General features: G+C 53.9%; 6 protein-coding genes across 6 annotated transcripts; 3 read left to right on the top strand and 3 right to left on the bottom strand.

The window, feature by feature from the left end:
* Positions 1-1,140: 1,140 nt before the first annotated feature.
* UCRPA7_2061 (putative pre-mrna branch site protein p14 protein) lies at positions 1,141-1,670 on the top strand (the record flags this gene model as incomplete). The annotated part of the gene is made up of 4 exons (XM_007914636.1): positions 1,141-1,205; positions 1,269-1,325; positions 1,382-1,509; positions 1,570-1,670. 4 exons carry the CDS (start codon positions 1,141-1,143, stop codon positions 1,668-1,670), a joined length of 351 nt encoding a protein of 116 aa, XP_007912827.1.
* A 1,558-nt stretch (positions 1,671-3,228) lies between these two features.
* Positions 3,229-4,361, top strand: UCRPA7_2060 (putative fk506-binding protein 2 precursor protein; the record flags this gene model as incomplete). The annotated part of the gene is made up of 2 exons (XM_007914635.1): positions 3,229-3,630; positions 3,684-4,361. 2 exons carry the CDS (start codon positions 3,229-3,231, stop codon positions 4,359-4,361), a joined length of 1,080 nt encoding a protein of 359 aa, XP_007912826.1.
* A 1,130-nt stretch (positions 4,362-5,491) lies between these two features.
* UCRPA7_2059 (putative fibroin-3 related protein) lies at positions 5,492-7,095 on the bottom strand (the record flags this gene model as incomplete). The annotated part of the gene is made up of 2 exons (XM_007914634.1): positions 5,492-6,923; positions 6,983-7,095. 2 exons carry the CDS (start codon positions 7,093-7,095, stop codon positions 5,492-5,494), a joined length of 1,545 nt encoding a protein of 514 aa, XP_007912825.1.
* A 3,136-nt stretch (positions 7,096-10,231) lies between these two features.
* On the bottom strand, positions 10,232-10,844 carry UCRPA7_2058 (hypothetical protein; the record flags this gene model as incomplete). The annotated part of the gene is made up of 3 exons (XM_007914633.1): positions 10,232-10,526; positions 10,604-10,735; positions 10,801-10,844. The coding sequence occupies 3 exons, from the start codon at positions 10,842-10,844 to the stop codon at positions 10,232-10,234; spliced, it is 471 nt and encodes a 156-aa protein (XP_007912824.1).
* Positions 10,845-14,160: 3,316 nt separating this feature from the next.
* UCRPA7_2057 (putative adp-ribosylation factor family protein) lies at positions 14,161-14,547 on the bottom strand (the record flags this gene model as incomplete). Its single annotated transcript, XM_007914632.1, has 1 exon — positions 14,161-14,547. The coding sequence occupies one exon, from the start codon at positions 14,545-14,547 to the stop codon at positions 14,161-14,163; it is 387 nt and encodes a 128-aa protein (XP_007912823.1).
* Positions 14,548-18,858: 4,311 nt separating this feature from the next.
* Positions 18,859-22,005, top strand: UCRPA7_2056 (putative dna-directed rna polymerase i subunit rpa2 protein; the record flags this gene model as incomplete). Its single annotated transcript, XM_007914631.1, has 1 exon — positions 18,859-22,005. The coding sequence occupies one exon, from the start codon at positions 18,859-18,861 to the stop codon at positions 22,003-22,005; it is 3,147 nt and encodes a 1,048-aa protein (XP_007912822.1).
* Between the last annotated feature and the right edge of the window lie 800 nt (positions 22,006-22,805).

Genomic DNA, 22,805 nt, shown 5'->3' with positions numbered 1-22,805 from the left:
CCGTAGGTAATGGTATTATCTTACGGGCGAGCGGGTGGTTACCCGAGAAGTGCTCTCGACTATCGTGTTGTTGTTCATGTTGCCGTTGCCGGAAGGCGAAGTTGTTGTGATGAGGGTCGTCGAAAGAGACGGCATAGATGTTTTGTGAAGGCTCAATGTCCTGAGCGCTGTTGTGCAAGTCATCAGCCCAGCGATTCGAGAGTCTAGGGTGGAAGTGGGCGTACAATGGCAGGCGAATCTCGCCATCGTTGTCGTCTCGCCGCCGTTTCTTAGAGGGGACGAAGGACTGTTCCTGCGTGACTGACGGCATTGTAGCGATGAAGATATGCTGTCTCGGGGTACGCAGACGGGGCAGAAAGCTGCTCCCCACGCATTCGATGAGGATTGATTGTTATGGCCAAGCTCATAGACGACGTGGATGAGCTGGCCCGTGTCGTGGCCGAACGAGTGGTTGGGTTTGAGCGGTTTTGGGGCGTGTCGGTCGAAGTTGGATGGATACCTACGACTGGGATCTTAGGTCGTCGAATCATCGGCAGTCAGTAATACAGTGGTGGTTAGGTGGCTCTCCCACCCTGAAGGTTCTCCCGGAGCCACTAAAAACAAAGCACCTTTGTGGTCAAGGCACTGACTTACAGGGGGGGAGCCACTGAAAACCAGCAAGGTAGCCCAAGGCAACACTGACTGACCCTCACCCAGGCAGGAAACCCAAACAGGGAAGCAGCACAGACCCGCTAGAGCGTGGGTGTGACGTGTCACGTGGAAAGAGTGGAGCGCGGAGCGAATCGGAGAGAAGCTCGTAAGTCCTCAGCGCAGCGAGCGACATGGGCAGGCGACGAGGCTGCCTGGCCGAGAGAGGATTAGCGCCCTTTTCGACATCTCCGCATACTCTTTCCACGCTTCCTTTCTCGCCTTTTCGAACGACTTATCACCAATCCCACATCCCAACCCACCACCACCCTCCCCAGCAACGACTGCGTCGCCATCTACTTAGCACCACTTGAGAGTAGACGTGCACCCGATACCTGCCATCAAGATATGAGTCGAGCCGGCAAGCTTGCCCCGGAGGTCAATCGGTACGCCCGCCCCGCGTTTTCTGCGTCCTTCCAGGGTCCCCCAGGGTCCCTCTATCACTATCACCAAATGTCTGGGCATCACTTTGCTAACCACGTGAGCATCAACAGAGCTTTATTCGTCAAGAATCTAAGGTCCGTTGCCTCTCCTACCGAAATGAACTATACTCAATGAACTTCTGCTGACTCATTCGATAGCTACAACGTAACTCCCGAGGAGTTGTTCGACCTCTTCGGCAAGTTTGGGCCTATTCGGTACGCTCTCCCAGCATGCAACCTCTCTCTGTCCCCAATGCTAATAGCTCCTACAGCCAGGTCCGCCAGGGCATTGCGTCCAATACCAAGGGCACTGCTTTCGTTGTCTATGAAGACGTAATGGATGCGAAGCAGGCCTGCGACAAGCTCAACGGCTTCAACTTCCAGAACCGCTACCTTGTCGGTACGTATCATCCTCTAGATACGTTATGTGTGTATGTGTGTCTCTAACATCTCTTTGTAGTTCTATATCATCAGCCCGAGAAGATGGCCAAGTCAAAAGAGGACCTCGAGGCTCGCAAGGAGAATTTAGCGCAGCTCAAGAGACAGCACGGCATCGATTGACAATCAGACGGGCCTGCGGATAGGCACCTGCATTCTCGATCATCAGCAGGCTCGTCTTCGTCATCAATCACCATTACTCCTGCGGGATCCAAGGCGATCCCCAACAAGGGCAAGCCGATGGTCACCGGCGGGGCTCGCAGCCCCGTCACCAGCTTTATTCGCAGTCTACTTCCTACGGTCCCAGAGTGCGCCTAGTGTAACCAAACACTGTAAGAGTCTCGATCTGGAGAACAAGGCCCATGGGAAAACTACGTGCGGAAAATTTTGACAGTCGGGATCTGGCGTGGCTTTGGCTACCCCTCATACATATCCTCCTCTCTCTCACACATACCTAAAGGAATGCGTTTCGTTACGACATGATAATTGATGGTTTGGTTGGCTCAATTTGCCGGGTTCGGGGAATAGGAAGTGGCATCACTGCCCTCTTATGGTGTGGTCTATGGACACTGGCGTCTGCTTTTTCACAGGTATTGCGTGTGAATATAAATTGTGTTTTGTTTTATGGACAGCTTGCTGAGCCACGACGGCATGGGAAGAATGCAACGCAGCCTTGCTACAAGGCAGTTACCCTCTTTCATATCTCTTAGCCTCCTCTTGAAGAGAGATGTTTTGTGACTCGTGATGTGTGATATGCTGCTCGGAATGTAGACGTGTTCATTTTGTCGTGAAGTAAACGGCAATGGCGATGAGTCTCTTCACCTCAACCCGCTATCAATATCTCGACAAAGAGTCCATGCTGTATACGATGCCTCTCAAGACATCTCTATTCAATCGCTCGACCATTGTCGTAATTATACCTCATTTGGATATGCAACCGATAGTGGCTTGCCGAATTACCTTATTTAAGCTTACCTTTGTTAGAGCCTAGGCTCTTCAGGTCGGTGGTCATGCGCAGTGGAGCTTCGCAATGCCAGAAGAGGACGCAGACCAGGATCGCAAATGGTAAGAGCCAAGAGCCCCCTACTAACACTTTTGCCGGCCACATGCTGTAGATCCGAGATTTTAGGGTGTGGTCAGCCCAAGGAGCTGCAGTTGGAGGCGCTGTGCAGGCAGCCGTTAGGCTGTGCCGGGTCCAATCAACGGCGTGTCTCAGCCATCCCTCCTGACTAACCATTACAACATGACCTCGACCACCGCCCCATTCAATGTGGTAGGTATCTTCACACGACGTTGCCCCCAACATTTCTGGCCTTGCGATATGTATCCGGGCCTCTTCTTCCCTTCGTAATTCTTATTCTGTCCTTTCCTTTTCTCGTGTGATTGCTTGACTCTGCGCCCGCTCTACAGTTAGGCGGCTCTTCAGTCATTCGACCGCTCGACAACGACTTATCATCTCGGAGCTGCATCCCCCGAAGCGGACACTTTCACAACTTCACTGCAGCACGCCGTGATTCCTCTGGGGATGTCTCCCCCAGCTGCCCTCGTGCAGGCTGTTGCTCATATCGTCCGCGATGCCCCAATCCTCCCTCGTGCAGATGGAGTCTTTCATATAGCAACGGCTCCCAACCCAGTCGGCGTCGATGTCCCAACGGCCACCCTCGATGGTGCGATAGCGACGATGGCGAGCGGCGTCATAGCAGCAGCAACGGCTGCGGCTACCGCCGTAGCAGATAAGGGATCAGATGATGACGACTCCAACGGAGAGTGCAGACTATTAGGGCCCTTTGCTCTCCTGGTTCAGCTGGCCCTTGGCGCCCTGGCTCTCTTGGCTCTGGTCTACAAGCGCTGGCGAGAAAGACCTCAACGGCCGGTCAAAATATGGTTCTTTGACGCCTCGAAGCAGGTGTTTGGGTCCGCCCTCCTGCATGTTGCGAATGTCGTCATGTCGATGTTGACCTCTGGTCGCTTCTCCGTCAGCCTCGAGCCGGCAGCGGTCTCGGGTGCCGCGAGGCTCCTGAGAAGAGGCGAAGAATATACCCCGAACCCATGCTCCTCCTATCTACTCAACCTTGCTATTGACGTACGTATTCCCTGACTCATCTGCCGTCCCAGCCACTAACATACACACCCCAGACGACGCTCGGCATCCCCATCCTCATCTTCCTCCTCCGCATCGTCACCGGCCTCGTGGCGCTCACCCCCGCCGGCAACCCGCCCGAGTCGATCCAGAGCGGCAACTACGGCAGCCCGCCGCGCGCGTGGTGGTGGCTCAAGCAGTCGCTGATCTACTTCTGCGGGCTGTTCGGGATGAAGCTGTGCGTGCTCATAATCTTCCTGATGATGCCGTGGATCTCGCGCATCGGCGACTGGGCGCTGGGCTGGACCGAGGGCAACGAGCGCCTGCAGGTCGCCTTCGTCATGATGGTCTTCCCGCTCATCATGAACGCCCTGCAGTACTACATCATCGACAGCTTCATCAAGAAGCAGGCGCCCAAGGACGACGACGGCGAGCCCGAGGTCGGCACCGCCCACGCCCACGCCCACGCCCACGCCCACGCCGCGGCGTACGACCACCTGAGCGAGAGCGGCGACGACGAGGACTCGGTCGAGCTCGAGGACGAGGAGGACATCAAGGCGCACAGGCGCCAGGGCCAGAGCACCAAGGCGGACCAGGTCAAGGACACGACGCGCGAGTATGACCCGGCCACGGACGGGGACTCGCAGACCGTGATCGGGAGCACCTCGAGCGGGAAGGACAAGCGGGACGCCAGGGGCAAGCTGATCCAGGAAGAGCTCTTCCCCCACGAGTGAAAGGCCCACCCCCATTCATCATTGATATTTCTAGCCGGTCGTTGAATTGGGAACTTGGACTACTGCGGATTCTCTGCTTCGCGCTGGCATGCCTGCGTTTGCTCCCAGGCATTGTATACAGACACCCAGGCGTTGGATATACATACAGATGACCACGGACACATGCGAGAGACTGTCCGTCACGGCGTTGTTGGCGCTAGCATAGCGATGATAGTGTTATAAACGTGATAATCAACTCCCACTGACATATGACCATTTGTACGCATACTAGCTTCGCTAAGGAACTATGACTACGAGCGGACTCCTTGCAGACAAATCACGAATAAGAGCATTTTGTTGGTTCAATGTTCTTGCCATTCCACCTAAACCGTGTAGTTACGACTGGGCCTGACATCGCGGCTCCAGCCATACCTTACTTTTAAGCTTATTTGCCTAGCTCCCGAGCAGCGCCCAGCGACTCTCTGCTTCCAGCATCTCCTCTAGCCAAGATGACGCGCGTCTCCAAGAAACCCCCCCATTACCCCCGGGAGCTGCAGCTGCAGCTTCTGCTACTGCTGCAGACAAGGCCCGGGTCCGACCTGAAGAGACTCCAGGCTACCAGGCCTGGTGGCAGTCATCCACATTCTACCACTTCACCGCCATCTAAAATCTCGCTGAGCTCTAGGACCGTGATATTTGCCCACAAGAACCATCACCATGCAAGTTCTCCCCCACGCCCATTATGAAGAGAAGACGCATCCACATCCACAAGAGGATCCACCTCGCCTTGGATACATGATCACACATACGATGATAAAAAAACACCTGACAGCCAACTCCAAGAGGCCCCCCATCCCCAATGAAAGAAGTTGAATAGATGTTGAAAAAAGAAGCCGATGACATGCCGTGATGACGTAGAGGGAGAGAGAGAAAAAAAAAAGGTAGAATGAAGTTTTGTATACACCAACACCCATCTCCGTTTTGTAGTAAATGCTGAAACGATTTGTCGTTGGATATCAACCGAGAAAGAACACCGTCGTCTGGTCGTACAGTACAGTATAATATATATATGCGTAACTGAATCCATCCGCAGCAGATAAACACCGCTTATATGAACACACCATCGTAGCTTTAACGGATTATCTGGCGATTTACAGACCGCTCCATCCGTCTTGTTGCCTAGTATTATCCTGGGCCGGCTGGTACGGCTTGTATCCGGGATACGCCTGTCCACCGCCGCTGGAGGACGTCGGGATGCCCTGGTTGCCCTGGCGGCTGCTCTCACTAGGACGTCTCTCGTAAGAGCTGTTGTTAGAGTATGGCGGTGGCCTGCTGAACCCGGAGTTGAAGTCGAAGCCCGAGTTGTTCTGTAGGCTTGTAGGAGAGGGTGGTGGGTACTCGTCTGTGAACTGACGTTGTGGGGGAGGGCGTGCCAGAGGGCGTGTGGAATCGGATGAGTACTGTCTCTGGGGGTTGGGAGGATACGGCCGGTTGTTGTAGTTGTTGCCGTACCCGCGATCTCCCTGTGGAGCGGGAGAGCGGCGTTCGCGGTCTGGGTAGGCCGCTCCGCCCATCATATTTGGACGGACAGGGCCATTGGGACCGTTAGAGCCATTAGGGCCGCGAGGCGGTGACCGGCGTCCAGGACCCATGCCGTAACCTTGGTCCGCAGGGCCGCGAGACTGGCTCCTCCCGTAAGCGTTGTTGTAGTCCTGGGGGTTTTGATATCCTCGGTCCATTGGCCCTTGGCCCATGGGCTGTTGGCCATAGCCACCGTTGTTGACTCTGGGAGACCGTCTGCCCGGTCCCATCGCTGCACCAGCCATGCCGGCTCCGGCCACACCAGCAGCACCAGCCATACCATAGGCTTGATCATTCCCGAAAGACGTCTGCGACTGCTGTCCGTATCCACCTGCGTTCTGGCTGTACGGCTGGTCGCCCAAGCCATACGGATCATTGTGATCATGGGCACCGGCAGCAGCAGGAGGAGCGCCCGCACCGAGATATCCACTCGAGGCAGACTGGCTGCCCGGGACACCATACGGGCTCCTGGAGTCCGGCGAGATGGGACTAGCAGGCCCCGGAACATGGCCACCAGCCATGAGGGGGACGTTCTGCGCACCCTGGGTGTTGAGCTCGGTCGTGGCGGGCTTCTTCAGCTGCTCCAGCTCAACGGGCTCGTCCTCCACAAGCACCTTCTTGCTTCCCGCACCCTCCCAGCTAGGCATCTCCGGCAGGGCGTCCTCGTGCGCCCCACCCTTCTTGCTCGTCTCGAACTCGGCGTACTGCGGCGCCGAGGCGGCAGCGGCGCTGGGGAACGGCGAGGGCTTCGCCGGCAGCGCGCCCGCGGTCATGGGCGCTTCCGAGCGGTAGCCCTGGTTCGGCGGGATGTACGGCTCGTCGAGGTACTTGTGGCGCCGGCCTCTCGGCGGCGAGCAGCAGCCGCAGCACTCACCGCAGCACTTGAGGCAGTAGCAGCATTCGCAGCAGCACGAGAGGCCGCAGCACAGACACCGCGCAATGCACCAGACTATAGAGAATATGATCAGGCCGCCAATAACAATTATGGCAATGACCGGCCACCTGCACATGCTTGTTAGCAACACAGTATACACCACCCTGGAGTCTCGGGGAGAACGCACTTGCAATAGGCGGCCTGCATGCAGTTGTCCCAGCTAGAAAAAGCAGTCTTCACATCGTCAACCTGATTCTGAGCGTCGGCAACAATCCCCCTTCCCTCCAGCACTGGACGCATGGCCGCGGCTACCAATTCTGTGACGCCCCTCCTCATACTCCTCTCCATGGCAACATCTATCGAAGGCATCGTGGGCCCGATTTGACTCCGCTCAGCGAGCGGAAAGAGCTGAGGTTGCTTGCGAAGAACAGAACACACAAACGGACCCACACGGGGGTGGTTGTGGTTGTGGTTGTGGTGCTGCTGATGCTGCTGCTGATGTAGCTAACCTCTGGTTTGGGTGGATAAACGGCGGCGGCGTATAATAAGGCGATCGGACTTACAGCAGGGTTCTCCTGCTATGATTCCATTCTGGGATGTCGCTTGCTCGTGTGGTGTATGATCGTCTTTGGGGGAGATTTCCTTCGCAGCAACAGCCTAAAACCCTCCCGAGCGCGGGATTCCTGGTAACCCTGCCTGTCGTGTCGTGTCGTTTGTTTTGCTCAATGTGAAGAGAACCCCCCAGCGTCGTGAAAGTCGACTGTTTTGGTTGTCGCTGGTCCAAGCGAAAAGGAGAAGCGACGGAGAAAAGAAAAAGAGCGAACGTCGTTACAATTTACAATTGAATTGTCCGTCTGGCTGTCTGTCGAGGGAGGTGAGAAAAGCAAGGCACAACGGCGGCGTCGAGGAATAGGTGGTCCAAGCCTCGCCCCCTGCTGCAAGAGGGTTGGGAGGCGGAGGGACAATTAATGGGTGTAAATGAACGGTAGGCGAGGGGACGGAGAGCTTAGCCCAGCGTTTTGGTTCGTCTCGCAGTCGGGGACTGAAACTGGGCTGTGCTAGTGCAGGAACCGCCCTAGCGCTAACGGGCTACTGCAGCAGTGTATGTGTGCGCGTTTGGTTTGGTTTGGTGAGCGAGGTGAGGTGAGGTGGTGTGAGAGGAGGTGCAAGTCCCCTCTTCCTTACTATGTATTATGCCAATACAAAATTACTGCTCACCAAAGCAGCTCAGCTCAGCCAGCACACTCAGCACCAAGGCTCCGAAAATAAATCGACTGTGCCCCTCCAAAACGAACCAAGGCTCGGCGGTGGGTTGTCTGACAGTGAAAAGACCAGACAGGGAGGCACTGATTGGCAGTGGTTCTTCTCAACACGGGGTTTGAATTCGAATAGGCTGCTGTTTTTCTGCTGTAGGGCGCCGGTGCTGCTCCTCCTTGCGTCCACCAACTCAGTTCTCGTGACCTGAATATACGCGGATGGCGTGGTGTAGGCCGGCTTCTTGTCCGTCCAACGGTCCGGGTTCGTAAAGAGAGAAACGAACGGTAGGGTCTATCCGATCCGGGGGGAAATGTGATATCATAAAACCGGATCTGGTCAAGAAGAGTTCTCAAGAGAGATAAGAGACTCTCAAGATATGAGAAAACGGGAGACTGAGACCTTCTGCTCTTCTTTGAACGAATGGATTTGTTTTGTCTGTACGGGAAATAATGAGCGACTGACCGACTAACAGCGCACCGACAAGGTCACAGCCAAACGGGGAGAATGGACTGGCGCTGGTGGTGTGTCGAAACAAGAAAAGAAAATGGCGGAATTGAGGGATAATAAGAAAAAGACTTCTTCTTGCCCGCGATCTACATCCTACGCCGTTGCGGTCAAGGCTCTTCAGTCCCCTGGCTTCTTACTCTAGAGTCGGTATCGCGCTAGGGGTCCTAACTCAATTGCACGCAAAATTCAGGAGAACCCAGAAGAGCGACGGCGACACCTCAAGAAAGAGGGCGCCCACACACCACCATGACCACCTTTTGCAAGCTTGCAACGGCAGTTTAGGCCGCTGATGAGCGGTGATGGTGATAAGCGAGCCGAGCTGCAGGAGGGATCTTAGCATGTGTCAAGGTGTCCGGCCAGTGGGGGGGAATTGCGATCGCGCATCCGCCTTTCCCTTTTGCTGCAGGGCCCCAAGCATTTCAAGATGACCATCGACAGCGCCGGCTGCAGGTGGCCCGCTTCCAGTGCCGTAGTACATAGTAAGCTGGAGTAAGGAGAGGTAAGCACCGTCATAACGGTCCTGCTATGTTTTTTCCCTTCCTTCCTTTTCTCTCTGTCTCGCAGATTTTAGACTCGGACGGTTATTGCGGAGTTGCACGCTCAGAAACTTTAGACTCAGATCCAGGGGTAGGAAATTGTCCCTAATCTTGGCTTGGCTTGCGTAGGATATGCAGGCCCTGGGCAAGCATTGATTGCTTTTCATTACACACCGTGCCGTCAGAGGGCCCCTGCGCGCGCGCGCGGGGAGAAGATCGTGACTGACCTGAAGGCGTGCTTTCTAATAAGCGGCAAACACACTACCGGTACTGTCAAGAAGGAAGCCTTTCTATCGCTTGACTCTCACGTGAGGTTATCACGGAGTGGAATGGCGACAAAAACGGCCCTAGCCGGATGCAGCTCACGCGGGGAAAGGGCTGCAGCATGCTACTCGGAAGCTCTTAGCCACAGCAGGCTGATGAGGCATCTCGCCACAATAACGGCATGCCGCAAACCACGCGTTCTGGATTGATCGATAGTATCCGGCGGAGGGAGCCTTTGTTGGTATAGGCTTAAATCAGATGCTCATGCTGAGTGTCGTTTACAGGACCAAGGCTTATAAGGTAGACACCCTCATGAATATCTTGCGTGCCGTTTTCCGAGGCCAATTATTGGTCGGCGTATGCCGCAGATTCATGCTTCCCTGGCTGAGAACGATGAAGTAGTATCAGCAGCAGTGTCGAGAAATCCAGAGCCGTGTGGCCAAGTTTCTTCAGAAGCACGTCGCTATGAGTTGCATGTGAGAGGTCTCATTTATTGGTTGATTGATTACTTGATTGATTGATAGGAGCTAGCCCACACACAGGTAGCGAGCCTTGCCTTGCGTGGCTGTAGTAACAGGACTGAGAAATACTACATGAATTGATCCTTATAGACCTTTCCATGCCTCATGCACGGCGTATGCCGCCGTTCACCTGCAATATGTCCCTCCCGCGTCATTATGGAAGAAAGAGGAAACAAAGCCAAGCTACCGAGACCACCAACGCCAGATTTTTGGTATAATGATCCACCCCGTCAACACCCCGTCCTCTACCTCGCACGTGCGTACGTCATATAACATCTAGCATCATCGTTTCCAACAGCCTCCCTTTCCCTCGATCATATCCTCCTCAAGCTGGAAACTTCCAAAATCCGCTTAGTGAATCTTGCTCGGAGGCGGGCCGGGCGGGGGAGCGTAGCCGCTGTCGTCGCCGCTCCTCGGGTAGTACGACTGCTGGGGCTGCTGGAGGTTGATGCCCTCGTTGTGGGTCCCGTAGTAGCCCTCGTTGCTGTTGAACGTGTTGCCCGTGTACTGCGGCTGCTGCTGCTGGTACTGCGGCGGCGGGGGCTGGTTGTAGTTGCCCGGGGTGTAGGCCGGGGGCCCGCCCATCCAGCCGGTGCCGTAGCGCGGCTGCAGGCCTCTTCTTCTCCTGCGGCGGGCGTTCATGCATCTGGGGTCGAGAGTGTTAGCCATCGCAAATTCAGTCAAGACTGCAGGTGAATTGATGTGGGAGGAGCAGCCACTTACCCAAGCAGGAAGAGCAGAACGATGATGAAGAGGATGACAACGCCGGCGAATACCCATCGCCCCCACCAATACCAGGAGCTGTATCTATAGCAATATCCTCCACTGTAGTAGTAGCCTGAAGAGCAGCGAACACTGGAGATGCAAAGTTAGCAATGCGCGCGTCTTCATCTGGGCGGATGCGCTTTCAAAGAACCTACTCTCTGCTGACCACGGCGGCCAGTTCATCGGCTAACGGTGCCATTTTCGCGAAAGCTTAGCTCGATTCGCAATGTGTGAGAATTCTTGGCGGGATCTGATTTCTCTGATTGTGTTGATTGATGCTTTGAAGATGCAGTGGCGACGGTTTGACGATGATGATGATGAAGGTTGTTGTTGTTGTTGTTGTAGGTTGATGAGAAGTCACTTCGGTCGTCGAGGGTGTGCCGATGGTGGTGGGAAATTTAGAGAGGTGACGTCGCAAAGTCAATGCAATGGAATGATGAATCAGAGGACAGAACAGGGCGAAACAGCAGCGACCCTTTTAAGTTATAAGCCTGCTTTTTTGATGGCGGCTTGGCCAAGACTGCCGGTTGGGGCGGCCGGGGGGGTAAGGGAGGAGGCCTATCTGACGCAGTACGGGCCATTTGGAATGGCTGGTCTGGGCTGGGCACAGCAGCCAGCAGCTAGCAGCTTCCAGCGCAGACTTTGGCTCGTTTGGGGTGGATGGATGCAAGTGGATGATGGGTGATGGCGTGTCCGTGTGGCTGTGTACTTCTGGTCAGTCGCCTTCCAAGCCCGGCCGGTGACGCTAACAAACTCTCGTCGTCTCTGGGCCGCACGGACAGAGACAGCTAAGCAGTGCTAAGGTACTCGGCGGTCTCACCACTTTACTCGCGCTCGTCACGTACCAGCCAGCGGATCTCCAAGACGCCGGTTTGAGAAAGTCGTTATTGAAGCCGCGTTGGCTGACAAAGAGCGAACAGTTACGGTTGCACAGTATCTCAAGTCTCTAGAGGGCAAATGCTTGGCCCAAAGCGGCCCGACCTGCGCGATAAGGCACAACACCAACACCTGTCTCCCTACCTCAGATCCTGTGCGACCACCTGCGGTATCTTCAATCATACCTAACGTTATACTGTAGTAATTCCTGCCCGCGTAACACAGCCATCATTTGAGCTATGTACTATGCAGTACAGCGTACTCGCTAGAGAAGCTCCCCCATACGGAAGCGAGCGCAGCAAGGCTTCTCAACAACCAGCCCGAGCCGGCAAGTTGATGCGCAGCGGTCCTTACGAGTCAGTCACCAGGCTGACCTAATTGTCATTTGAGATATTACCTAAGGATGCCCTTACTTGGGAAGGGCTGAAGCGTAAATGATTCCAAACAACGAACCCCGACAATGTGAACAAGATGCCTGCCCTGAAAAGTGCGGCGTATACATGGTAGTGAGGTAGTGTCGTTGGCACCTCTCCGCCACGACGGAACACGGCCGAACCAGGTGAGCCAGGCGAGCCAGGAGTGCCAGGTCAGCGGACCACTTGAAGGTCTTTGTTAGTGGTACTTCGCCCGTGCCCACCTCTCCAGCACCAGCTACGCCTCGCCTCGCCTCGCTTCTAGAAGAACCAACCCTGGCAGTTGGAAGCGGTACTGAGGAGGAAGAGGAGGATTTGTCTATCCACTTAGCTATCTTCCTTAGTAATGAACCCCAAAGTCTTTATTTGTCCCTCTTGCGCCGTAAAGGAATCGGTCCAACACCGGGGGGGGTTCCTGCGTCTGCCTTGTAGAAGCTATTCCGAGGTGGTCAAGGCAGCCCGTCGCCGCCGCATCCTTCGGGTCTTCGATAGCAGTGAATGTTGCTGTCCAGGAAACACACCTAGCCTACCCCGCGGGCTATCCGTTCCCATTTTTCAGAGCTTGAGTCCTTCCGTAGACTTGAAACATCGGCCGGTGAGCTGCCGAGAGGCAGTACTGTACAGTAGCACAGTAACACCCTCTCACCCAGCTGCTTCCGGTCAATGCAATGAATGTGCGCACGACGGTACCGGTATTCTGCTCCATGTTCACATCTGCCGCAGTGCCTACGGCCTATCTAACTGGTCGTAGCACGTCGGGAACCTAATTGTCTCTTTGCTATGTGCTGCGATGTGCTGTGCTCGTTTTCCCCAAGCTCCATCCTCACCAGTTATTCCCGGAGCTGCAAGACAATGTGGCGGTCGGCGGCGCGCACTTCTTATCCCTCCCGTTGATGCAAGCCAGAAAATGCCAAATGTAAGGGTCGCGGGTCGGTCGGTAAGGTAGATTGATAGCGACCATACTGCAAATAGATACCTACCTCATCGGTGTAGAGGTGAAAAGGTAAAAAGCCCCTACCTAGGGTAGTCGTCTACTACATGTACGAACACGTCACGGCGGCGGTGCTGCCCGCTCACCACTACCCAGACTCTCGCCAGACTAATGCACAGAGAGCGATTGAAATCGTATCGTCGTCCGTCCCGTCGACGAGCAAAGCAAAAAAGACTACCACACGCAGCACGCATGTAGCTCGTCGATCCGGGAGGACCCCCCCTGCAACGAGTTGCTTCCGCTGCGCCCAATCATCCTCGTCACGGCATCTGCAAGGTTCGCGCTGCTCTCGTTGGCTCGTCTCCCCAGACCACCAGATGCATCGATGAGTTGGCCAACGCATCAAAGTGGTCTGTGTGTTGTAGCCCTTCAAGTATCCCCCTTCGTGCCCGCTCTCGCTGCCCACGACCTCCCCAGACTTCCATTCTTTTCTCATCTTTGCAAAACATCTCTCTCTCTTGCACGCCCAAGTCCCTTTCTCTAAGATGGGCTATCCGTCGGCTTTTCGTTCATGTCGCTTCGTTCTGTCTCGTCTGTCGCAGGAGAGAGCCCACTCTCGCTGCCCGAATAAGCTGGCTAGCGGCCCAAGCTATTCAGATGGTACACGCCAGATTGGTGCAGTTTCACCCACTCCTGGGACATGCTCATGCTAGGCAAGTCGTCAGCTCTTCACGCAAGGTATCGAGACAAGTTTAGCATGTTTTGAGATCGTCATTTCATTGGAAATAAGTTATCGCAATATAGCTCATAGCTTCATCGTCTCATAAATGGTCTGAACCGTCAATCCTGCGCTACAAACTATCCTTACACAGGCATCTTCAAACAGGGGTTTTTCAGTGAGAATCCAACCAAGGAAATGGGAATATCAGGGAGGCAAGCGCCAATTCTCTAGTCGCGGGATGTCCTATTCTTCAGTCCTTTCACAGGCTCTATGCCTAAGCCATTTCGTTGCTATGCAGAAGAATAATGATAGAGAATGCCAAGAGGGTGGGTTGTATGGGGGTAGATGGCATGCTCACAATCTCAGGTCCTTGACGAGAAAGATACGTCACCGGCGGGTATATATGATTCGGTTATCACCAACCGAGACGAGCCGATTTTGGCCCTAGCAGGTGTCAGTGTCGTGGCCGGCGAACCCAGTTGCGCCAGTCTGGGTTATTTCGTCAAGAGTTCGTGCATCCTTGAGCAAGGCCGGGCGAAACCACGGATCACAAAGTATAGCGATGGCCGGGAGCTCATCTGTTATTCGCAAACTTTACGAGCCACTGAATCACGGCATCAAGATTGGTCTCTTCCTTTGCGCTAATCCCATAGCAGGAGACCTCGCGGTGACCGATGCTCTTCAGATCCATCGCATCGATGAGCTCATCGACGGTTAACTTGTCTTCCAAGTCGGACTTGTTTCCAAGTACCAAAAGTGGAATGCCTTCCAGTGACGGCTGATTCATGAGAGAATGCAGCTCTTCTCGTGCCATGGGGAGGATGTCAACATCGGCAATATCCACAATGAACACGATGGCGTTGACATCACGGCAATACCTCTCCCACATGGGCCGGAAGCGCGGTTGACCACCAAGATCCCAGCATTTGAGAGTGACGTGACCGCGCTGTACCTTCTTCATGTTGAAACCAATCGTCGGTATGGAACTACAAAAGTAAACAAGGTCAGCCAAGTTGTCCTGATCAGATATGCGCTATGCGACAGTCGGGGTCGAGCGGCCGGGTGGCTATTGAATGGGTTTCGTGGTGTGGGTTGAGAGAAAGGAACGACTCGGGACGCAGCTTACTCGATCGTGAATTCTCCGCCCTGGACGGGTATTATTAGCGACTGGAGCCATGATTCAGGGGCAATCATTGACGACTTACCGACAAAACCCTTAGCAATGAAGTTTTGCCTGCATTCTGGAGGCCGATCATGGTGACATCCATCTCTGTGGCCCTGGTTCTTCTGGTCAGTGATGGAACGATGCTGTCGACTCGAGCCCAAAGCATTGCGGTGAAGCGCCGGTTGCTGGCGCATAGCCGGTTAGCTCGACTTACCAGAATGTCCTCAACAACCAGTCGTACACCTTGCGAAATAACCCAGCCATGGTGCTGGCGTTCTCTAGGGGCAGTCTATGGGTAATAGTGGGACGGGGGAAAGGTCTGCAGCTCTTGGGGAGCTCGAGTGAACCAGAGGAAAGTCGCGCAGAGCTGGTTCAGACGGATAGACGGTGAAGGGACGAGGCGGGTGGGGTTTCAGTTGGGTGTTTAAATACGTGCGCTCAGACTCTCCTTCTGACTTGTATCGTTGAAAAGAGAATTACGTAGAAATAAGATATCTTGTGAGACTTCCGTACTGGTCCAGACGCAGCAGTTTCGCATGCAGGGCTCTCGAGGGCTTGTGCGATCCGTGACAGCAGCACGATTGTGAGCAGAGGCGCCAAGGGTTGTGATGTTAGGTGACGCCGGACGGGAGCACAGATTCCCCACCCTGGACGGATTACGGGGACACAACGATGCTTTTGAGGTCAAGGTTGGACCGTGCTTCCACGGAAGCGATGAGGGTCAACCTTGCATTCGACCGAGCAGCAGCGGCTAGATCGACGGCTCTTATTCGTGTACCAGGGTCTACCAGGTCGCAGTGGAGCTCTAAACAGCAGAACAGACGACAGAAGACGGGAGAAGAGAAACGATCATCGGCAACGGCGATTTTGTGACAAGCTGCGTACCTAGGACTAGCAGGGCAGGAGGGGCAGCCGCCTGTAACGTCAGATGAAGGCGAGGGAGGCTAGCAGCGAGTACTCCAGAGGTCGGTATGACCGGTAAGGTAGACTAAGACTGGAGCGAGTGCTGCGCGGTGTAATGCGGGCGCTGTGCGTGCGGTACGGTGTTGTGTACTATGCGATGGTGGGCGGGACGGGATGGGACGTGAGATGAGACCCCCCGAAGTGGTAACGTATGTATGTATGTGCTATTTAACTCGTGGGGGGAGGTATGTCTGATATGGCACAGTACAGGATGGAAAGATGTACAGGACGTGAGGTCGAGGCTGCTCTGCAATGCTGGACGGATGGATGGATGCTTGCTTGCTTTTGTAGGCCCCGGTTGTTTGGATGGTGAACGATTTACGGTGTTGTTCTACCCGCTCTGGCCTTGTGCTTGTGTAGTGTGTCTCTGGTAGAGAGCCGCCGTGGTCGAGGTCGAGGTCGAGGTCGCAGACACAGAGTGCTGATCCTTGCGGGACTCGTCAATGTGCCTTGCTCGCAAGGAGCGAGCTTACAAGAACGTGCTTGCCGGCTTGTGACCTGGAGAAAAATTGGCAATCTGCGAGAAGAGGCAGAGGGCACCAACAGCGGGGTCCAAGCTCTGGTAGAGGGGCTTGGGTGATTGGGCGAAGGCTGCTCGATTCCGGACAACAGATAAAGAGACGTAATAACGGCGGCAAATCGGAGCGGCACAGAGGGGAAAAGGCAGAGAGCAGTGGACCGGGGAAGGCGTGGGGATTTATGGCTTCTTCAGTCTCTCAGAAATCGAGGTGAAGAGCAAGTCGGGATGCAGCTGAAGAGAGATTCTTGCAGGTCAAGTACGATAGCTAAGTACTCTGGGGGTCGGAAACAGCAGCGATGATGACAATGACACGGAAGAACCAAAAGGTCAGGATTGTGTCGGCCTAGTGTGTTGACGTATATTTGTCCTTCAAGGTGATAGAAAGAGGTCAGCCTTAGGTAGCAGGCAGTTGGAGGTAGTTGGAGGTTGAGGTAAGTTAAGGTCAGGTAAGGTAAGGTAAGGTCAGTTCCGGTCAGGTCAGGTAAGGCAGGGACGCAAGGCAGGGACAGGGAAAGGGCAGCGCAGTGCAGGCAGAGCAACACGCAGGCATGGATTGGCAGGAAGGTTAAGGTAAGTTTGGTTACAAAGTTACCTACTTATGCACCCGACTGCAGACTGCGGGCAACTCAACGCAGCACCAGCAACAGTTGGGCTGCAAAGTGCTGCAGAGCGACTGCACGACGAGCTGCAACCCGCAGGCGGTACCTCGCGGCGCTGGACGCTGGTTGGCCGTGGCCGCTGCTTTGGGCCAGGACAGCTCTTTGGGTGTTGATGTCGCAACGAAGCTTACTGGCCCGAAGCGATTCGCTCTAAGGCAGGCAAAGCCAAGCTCGACCGACTTGCAGCCCGGCGGCGTGGAGGTGGAGGAGGACGAGGAGAGGGAGGCGTGGAGAAGGAGCGGCTTCCTAAGAGGTCAAGAGGGACAGGCTCGAAATGGGGTCGTCGTGGTCGTGGTCGTGTTGTCATCAAGCCAGAGACTGTTGTCCGTTGTCGTGGGAGGCATCCGACCTTACCAATACCGACATACCTACCTACCTACCTAGGTGATGGTAGTCCGGTCCTTCCCGGGCGGGCCAATCCTCAGACCTCACCTCACCAACTCACAACCCCACAGCCATGACGATATTCTGTTCAGAGGGGGCTCTTGATCATGGCTGCAGGTTGATTGAGGGCGTAGCGCCGCGCCCTACCGCCCTACGGGGCCTGCAGGTCATGTCAAGATGGAGAAGCGGCATGCCCGGTACGGGAAGGAGAGGGGGATCGTCGTGCATCGAAACACTGGCCATCTAGATGCGACCTGGGAACTTCTTCCCTCTGTCTACGCATGGTCTACTCTCCACTCAAGTGCCAACAAGCTCGTCAGTTTCGATCGTGACACTTCAGGCTGGACAAGGCCAGCAATCCGATCAAACTACCCTCTGCATGTCTTGACTCTGTGCGACGATTGAAGCGCCCGGTTCAGTATCCGGGTACCCTTAAGTTCGCCGTCTCTGAAACCAGAAGACAACCCCAACGACCCCTCACTCAGTAATACCTTACAATGCCTGCGGGTGTTTGCCGCCCGTCATTGCTTACCTTAGATCTTTCACCTGCACCTTGGTATCGTCTTATCGATAAAACGCGCACGTGACTCTTATCGTTATCTAGTCCCGCCGCCAAAACTTTTTTTCTGCTGTACGAGATCCGGCCTTCGATTGAGGATAGACAAATTCACATGTATCGTGGAGACGGCACTGGGATGTACTCAGCCGTCAGAATTTTCTCCACTGCCCTGCGATTGCAGTGTAATTGACAAGTCTTTCTGTCTTTGGAAACTCTTGCACATTCTCATTAAAGAGAGAAATGTGAGTTCAATCTCTTCACGAACATTTCATTTCTATTGCGCCTTGACCAGCCCCCAACACCACAGAACACCCCGACTCCGAACTTTCTCAACTAATTATACTGTGCAGCTCGTAAAGCAGCCGTCATGGCTTCACAGCGGAGGCAACGAACGAGCACAGAATGGGATCACGAGTACAATACTCTGCGTCGCGAGAACCTGTTCCGCAATCCCCCCACTGACCGATCTGCTTATCCACTACTGCAAATTGCCGTCAATCCTCATATCGAATCATTCAATGCCCTCTTCCCAAGCGATGGGCGGCCAGGTCTCATTGCCCATGGCCTCGCAGACATTGGGACAAAGACTTTTCTCGACGGGACAGACGGGATGTCGGCGGCGGAAAGGAACAAGTTGAGTATACGGATCAAGGGTGTCACCTTGCAGAAGTCGCTCGTGCCACAATCAAACAAATTCGCAAAGACTCGAGAGATTTTTCCGGCGGAATGCAGAGAACGGCATGTTACCTACCGCGGGAAGCTCACCGCAACCTTTGAGTACCGCATTAATAATGGCGATCCCAAAGAATTCATTCGTGAGATTGGACAAATGCCTATCATGATCAAGGTAAGTAGAGGATCACCCCCTAGTTTAGACGTCTTAGCTTACACAGCATTAGTCCAACCGATGTCACCTCGAAGGCAACTCTCCCGCCTTATTGGTGCAGAGGAAAGAGGAATCAGAAGAGATGGGGGGATACTTCATCGTCAATGGTAACGAAAAGATCATCCGACTTCTCCTGATGAACCGAAGGAACTTTCCGCTTGCCATCAACCGACCGAGCTTCAAGAATCGAGGTCCAGCTTATACTCCTTACGGCATCATAGTTCGATCTGTGCGACCTGATGAGACCTCGCAAACAAACGTTCTCCATTATCTAGATGACGGAAATGTCACCTTCCGATTCTCATGGCGCAAGAACGAGTATTTGATTCCAGTCATGATGATCATGAAGGCTCTTGTTGAGACCAGTGACCGAGAGATCTTCGAGGGTCTTGTTGGCCCTCCCGACTCAAAGGCCATCAACAATACTTTCGTCACAGACCGCGTCGAGCTACTTCTGCGAACATACAAGACATATGGGCTTTACACCAAGACCAAAACTCGCGCTTACCTCGGAGAGAAGTTTCGCGTCGTTCTAGGAGTACCAGAAACCATGTCCAATTATGATGTTGGCACGGAGTTCCTTCGAAGAATTGTCTTAGTCCACTTGGGCAATATAGAAGTCACAGAAGACCAGGATGCTGACAAGTTCAAAATGTTGTTGTTCATGATCAGAAAGCTCTACTCACTGGTCGCCGGGGACTGCTCGGTGGACAACCCAGATGCTGTCCAAAATCAGGAGATTCTCCTCGGAGGCTTCCTCTATGGGCAAATCCTGAAGGAACGCCTGGATGAAATGCTGTCTGTTGGAGTTCGAGGCGCTCTTCGCGAATACTTCAGGAGATATCCCTCCAACCTCTTTACCACGGAAACATTTGCAAAAGATTTTCCAAATGCGATCTTTCGAAGGACGACCGAGAATCTCGGTCAAGCCCTCGAATACTTCCTCTCCACCGGAAATTTGGTCAGTCCATCAGGTCTTGATCTCCAACAGACATCCGGCTTCACGGTAGTGGCGGAGAAACTCAACTTCCTCCGATTTATCAGTCACTTCCGAATGGTGCACAGAGGTAGCTTCTTCGCTCAACTTAAGACGACAACAGTGCGGAAGCTACTACCGGAATCTTGGGGGTTTCTCTGCCCAGTTCATACACCCGATGGTGCCCCTTGCGGTCTCCTGAACCATCTGGCACACAAGTGCAAGATAATGACAGAAAATGTCGACGCGTCTGTTATACCACAGCTAGCTACAGAACTTGGCGCGGTAGAGACGTCCTCGTCTGCCACTGATGAGAGTGTTGTGGTTATGTTAGATGGAAAGATCATTGGATGGTGTACACCAAAAGAGTCAAAGAGAATTGCAGATACTTTCCGGCATTGGAAAGTCGAGGGTTCTCATGGCATTCCCGTCCATCTCGAAATCGGCTACGTGCCCCCTTCCAATGGCGGATCGTACCCAGGTGTCTACATGTCGTCACAGCCCGCCAGAATGGTTCGACCAGTCAAGTACTTACCTCTTGAGAAAGAGGATTTTGTCGGGCCGCATGAGCAGCCTTACATGTCTATTGCCTGCACCGAGCCCGAGATCATTTCTGGGGAGTCGAGCCACGTTGAATTTGACCCCACCAATATTCTGTCCATCTTAGCAAATATGACACCCTTCTCGGACTTCAATCAGTCTCCTCGAAATATGTACCAATGTCAGATGGGTAAACAAACAATGGGCACTCCCGGATCGTCTCTTCGCTACAGAACAGACAACAAGTCATATCGCCTGCAGACCGGTCAAACTCCGATAGTCAGGGCGCCGTTGCATAACGCATACGGTTTTGATAACTTCCCTAATGGTACTAACGCTGTTGTTGCCGTCATTTCCTACACCGGCTACGACATGGACGATGCTATGATCATCAACAAATCTGCACACGAGAGGGGTTTTGGCCATGGTACCATTTACAAGACGAAGAAGATCAGCTTGAAGGACGACTCGCGGACGCGATCATCCAAAAACATTGAGAAGATGTTTGGCTTTGCTCCTGGAAGTACCATCCGAGGATGGCAGCGCGACATGCTCGACGAGGATGGGCTTCCATATATTGGCCGGAAAGTTGAGGAAGGCGATGTCATTTGTGCTTGGCATACCGTCACCTCAGACCGTCTGGGCAATCTGGTGAACAACGACAACCAGACGCATTTTGAGAAGTACAAAGACTCAGAGACCGCATACATCGAAGAGGTTCGATTAATTGGGAGTGAGAGTGGCACCGAGCTGGGCCAGACTATCTCAATCAAATTCCGCATTCCTCGTTCACCCGTCATTGGTGACAAGTTCTCCTCGAGGCACGGTCAAAAAGGTGTCGCTTCACAGAAGTGGCCATCAATTGATATGCCCTTTTCCGAGTCCGGCATCCAGCCAGATGTCATCATCAACCCTCACGCCTTCCCGTCACGTATGACAATCGGCATGTTCGTTGAGTCTCTGGCCGGCAAAGCTGGTGCCCTTCACGGTCTCGCTCAAGACTCAACGCCATTCAAGTTTGATGAGGACAACACGGCCGCCGACTACTTTGGCCATCAGCTGATGAAAGCCGGCTACAACTATCATGGCAACGAGCCAATGTACTCTGGAATCACTGGAGAGGAGTTTGCCTGCGATATCTACATCGGCGTTGTCTATTACCAGCGGCTGCGACACATGGTTAACGACAAATACCAAGTCCGAACCACCGGGCCGGTTGTTCCAACAACCGGCCAGCCAATCAAAGGTCGAAAACGTGGTGGTGGTATCCGTGTTGGTGAGATGGAACGTGATGCCCTGCTGGCGCACGGAACGGCTTTTCTGCTTCAGGATCGTCTGCTCAACTGTTCAGATTACACGCGGACCTGGATATGCCGCACTTGCGGATCGTTCTTGTCAGTCCAGCCCACGGTTTCTCCTTTCATAGGTAAGAGGAAGGCCGTGAACACCGTTCGTTGCAGGAATTGCGCGACGAGGCTGGATACCATTGAGGACCTGGACCTCACCAAGCTGGATGGAGAGATATGGACAGATGGCCAGGGTCATGAGTGGATAGGGGGTGAGGACACCACGGTGGTGGTGGTCCCAGGAGCGCTCAAGTTCCTGGATGTGGAACTGGCGGCGATGGGAGTGAAGCTGAAGTACCGGGTCGATCCCAAGGATGCCCCGAGGAAAGGTCCGCTGAGACCAGCACCATTGGATGGAGTTTTGTTAGGAAAAGCAATGCAAGCGGACCCGCCGTTTCGGAACGCTCTTGCGGTCGCTTGATAGATAGGATGTCTTTTCTTGTATGGGATCATGATGTTAGTCAATAAATACCAAATTTCTACTTAAGAAGTGGCCTATCAAGTATTATGATTGGCACATGTTTTCTATGGTGATTGTAGGATCATTGAATGTCAGGGTGATGTTCTAAAGCATGTAGAAGGTATGAGTCCCTACACCACTGCGAGACACGTCAAGTGAATTGCAAATTGAAGGCCCTTGGACATCAGCAGCCGAACGGCATTAGGGGGTTGCACGACGCTATCCAATGTTGTGCTCCCTTTCCACCACGCAGGTAGCCGCTCCCCTCCTGCAGCAGAGAAGGGGTACGCAGAGTTTCCAGCCTGTGTTTATAGTATTACGTGTTGAACGGGATGACTTCCAATGGTTGCAAGATCGTGGCGGAAGATTGAATATTCATTTCGGAACTGCCGCCCTCTTCTCGTGGTGATCCATGCCAGCAGTAGCACACGAGATTCAAAAAGGAGGCATTTCTATAGCCGTTCAGACCACCTCGGGCCAAGAGATTAACCTTTCACTCCAGAGACGGAAGGCACGAGCCGCGAGCTCATTGTCGCCCTGAGACACTAGCAAACGAAACCATCCAATCTTGGCAGGCACGACGCCGAAGGTCGCAAGCCATGATGTTTGCGCCTGCTGAGCCCTAAAACCACACCACATTGTCACCCTCTTGTCATCATTCCTGGACTCTTTTTCTCCAGGACTAGTGGTCGGATATCTTCAGTCCTAGATGTATCGACAATTTGGCGCATAATCTTGGAGCTGTCCTTCAATACCCTAAT

The sequence above is a fragment of the Phaeoacremonium minimum genome (assembly GCF_000392275.1).
Source record: "Phaeoacremonium minimum UCRPA7 unplaced genomic scaffold PA7_03_scaffold_146, whole genome shotgun sequence".
Lineage (NCBI taxonomy): Eukaryota > Fungi > Ascomycota > Sordariomycetes > Togniniales > Togniniaceae > Phaeoacremonium > Phaeoacremonium minimum.
This window is presented reverse-complemented; position numbering and strand designations above follow the sequence as displayed.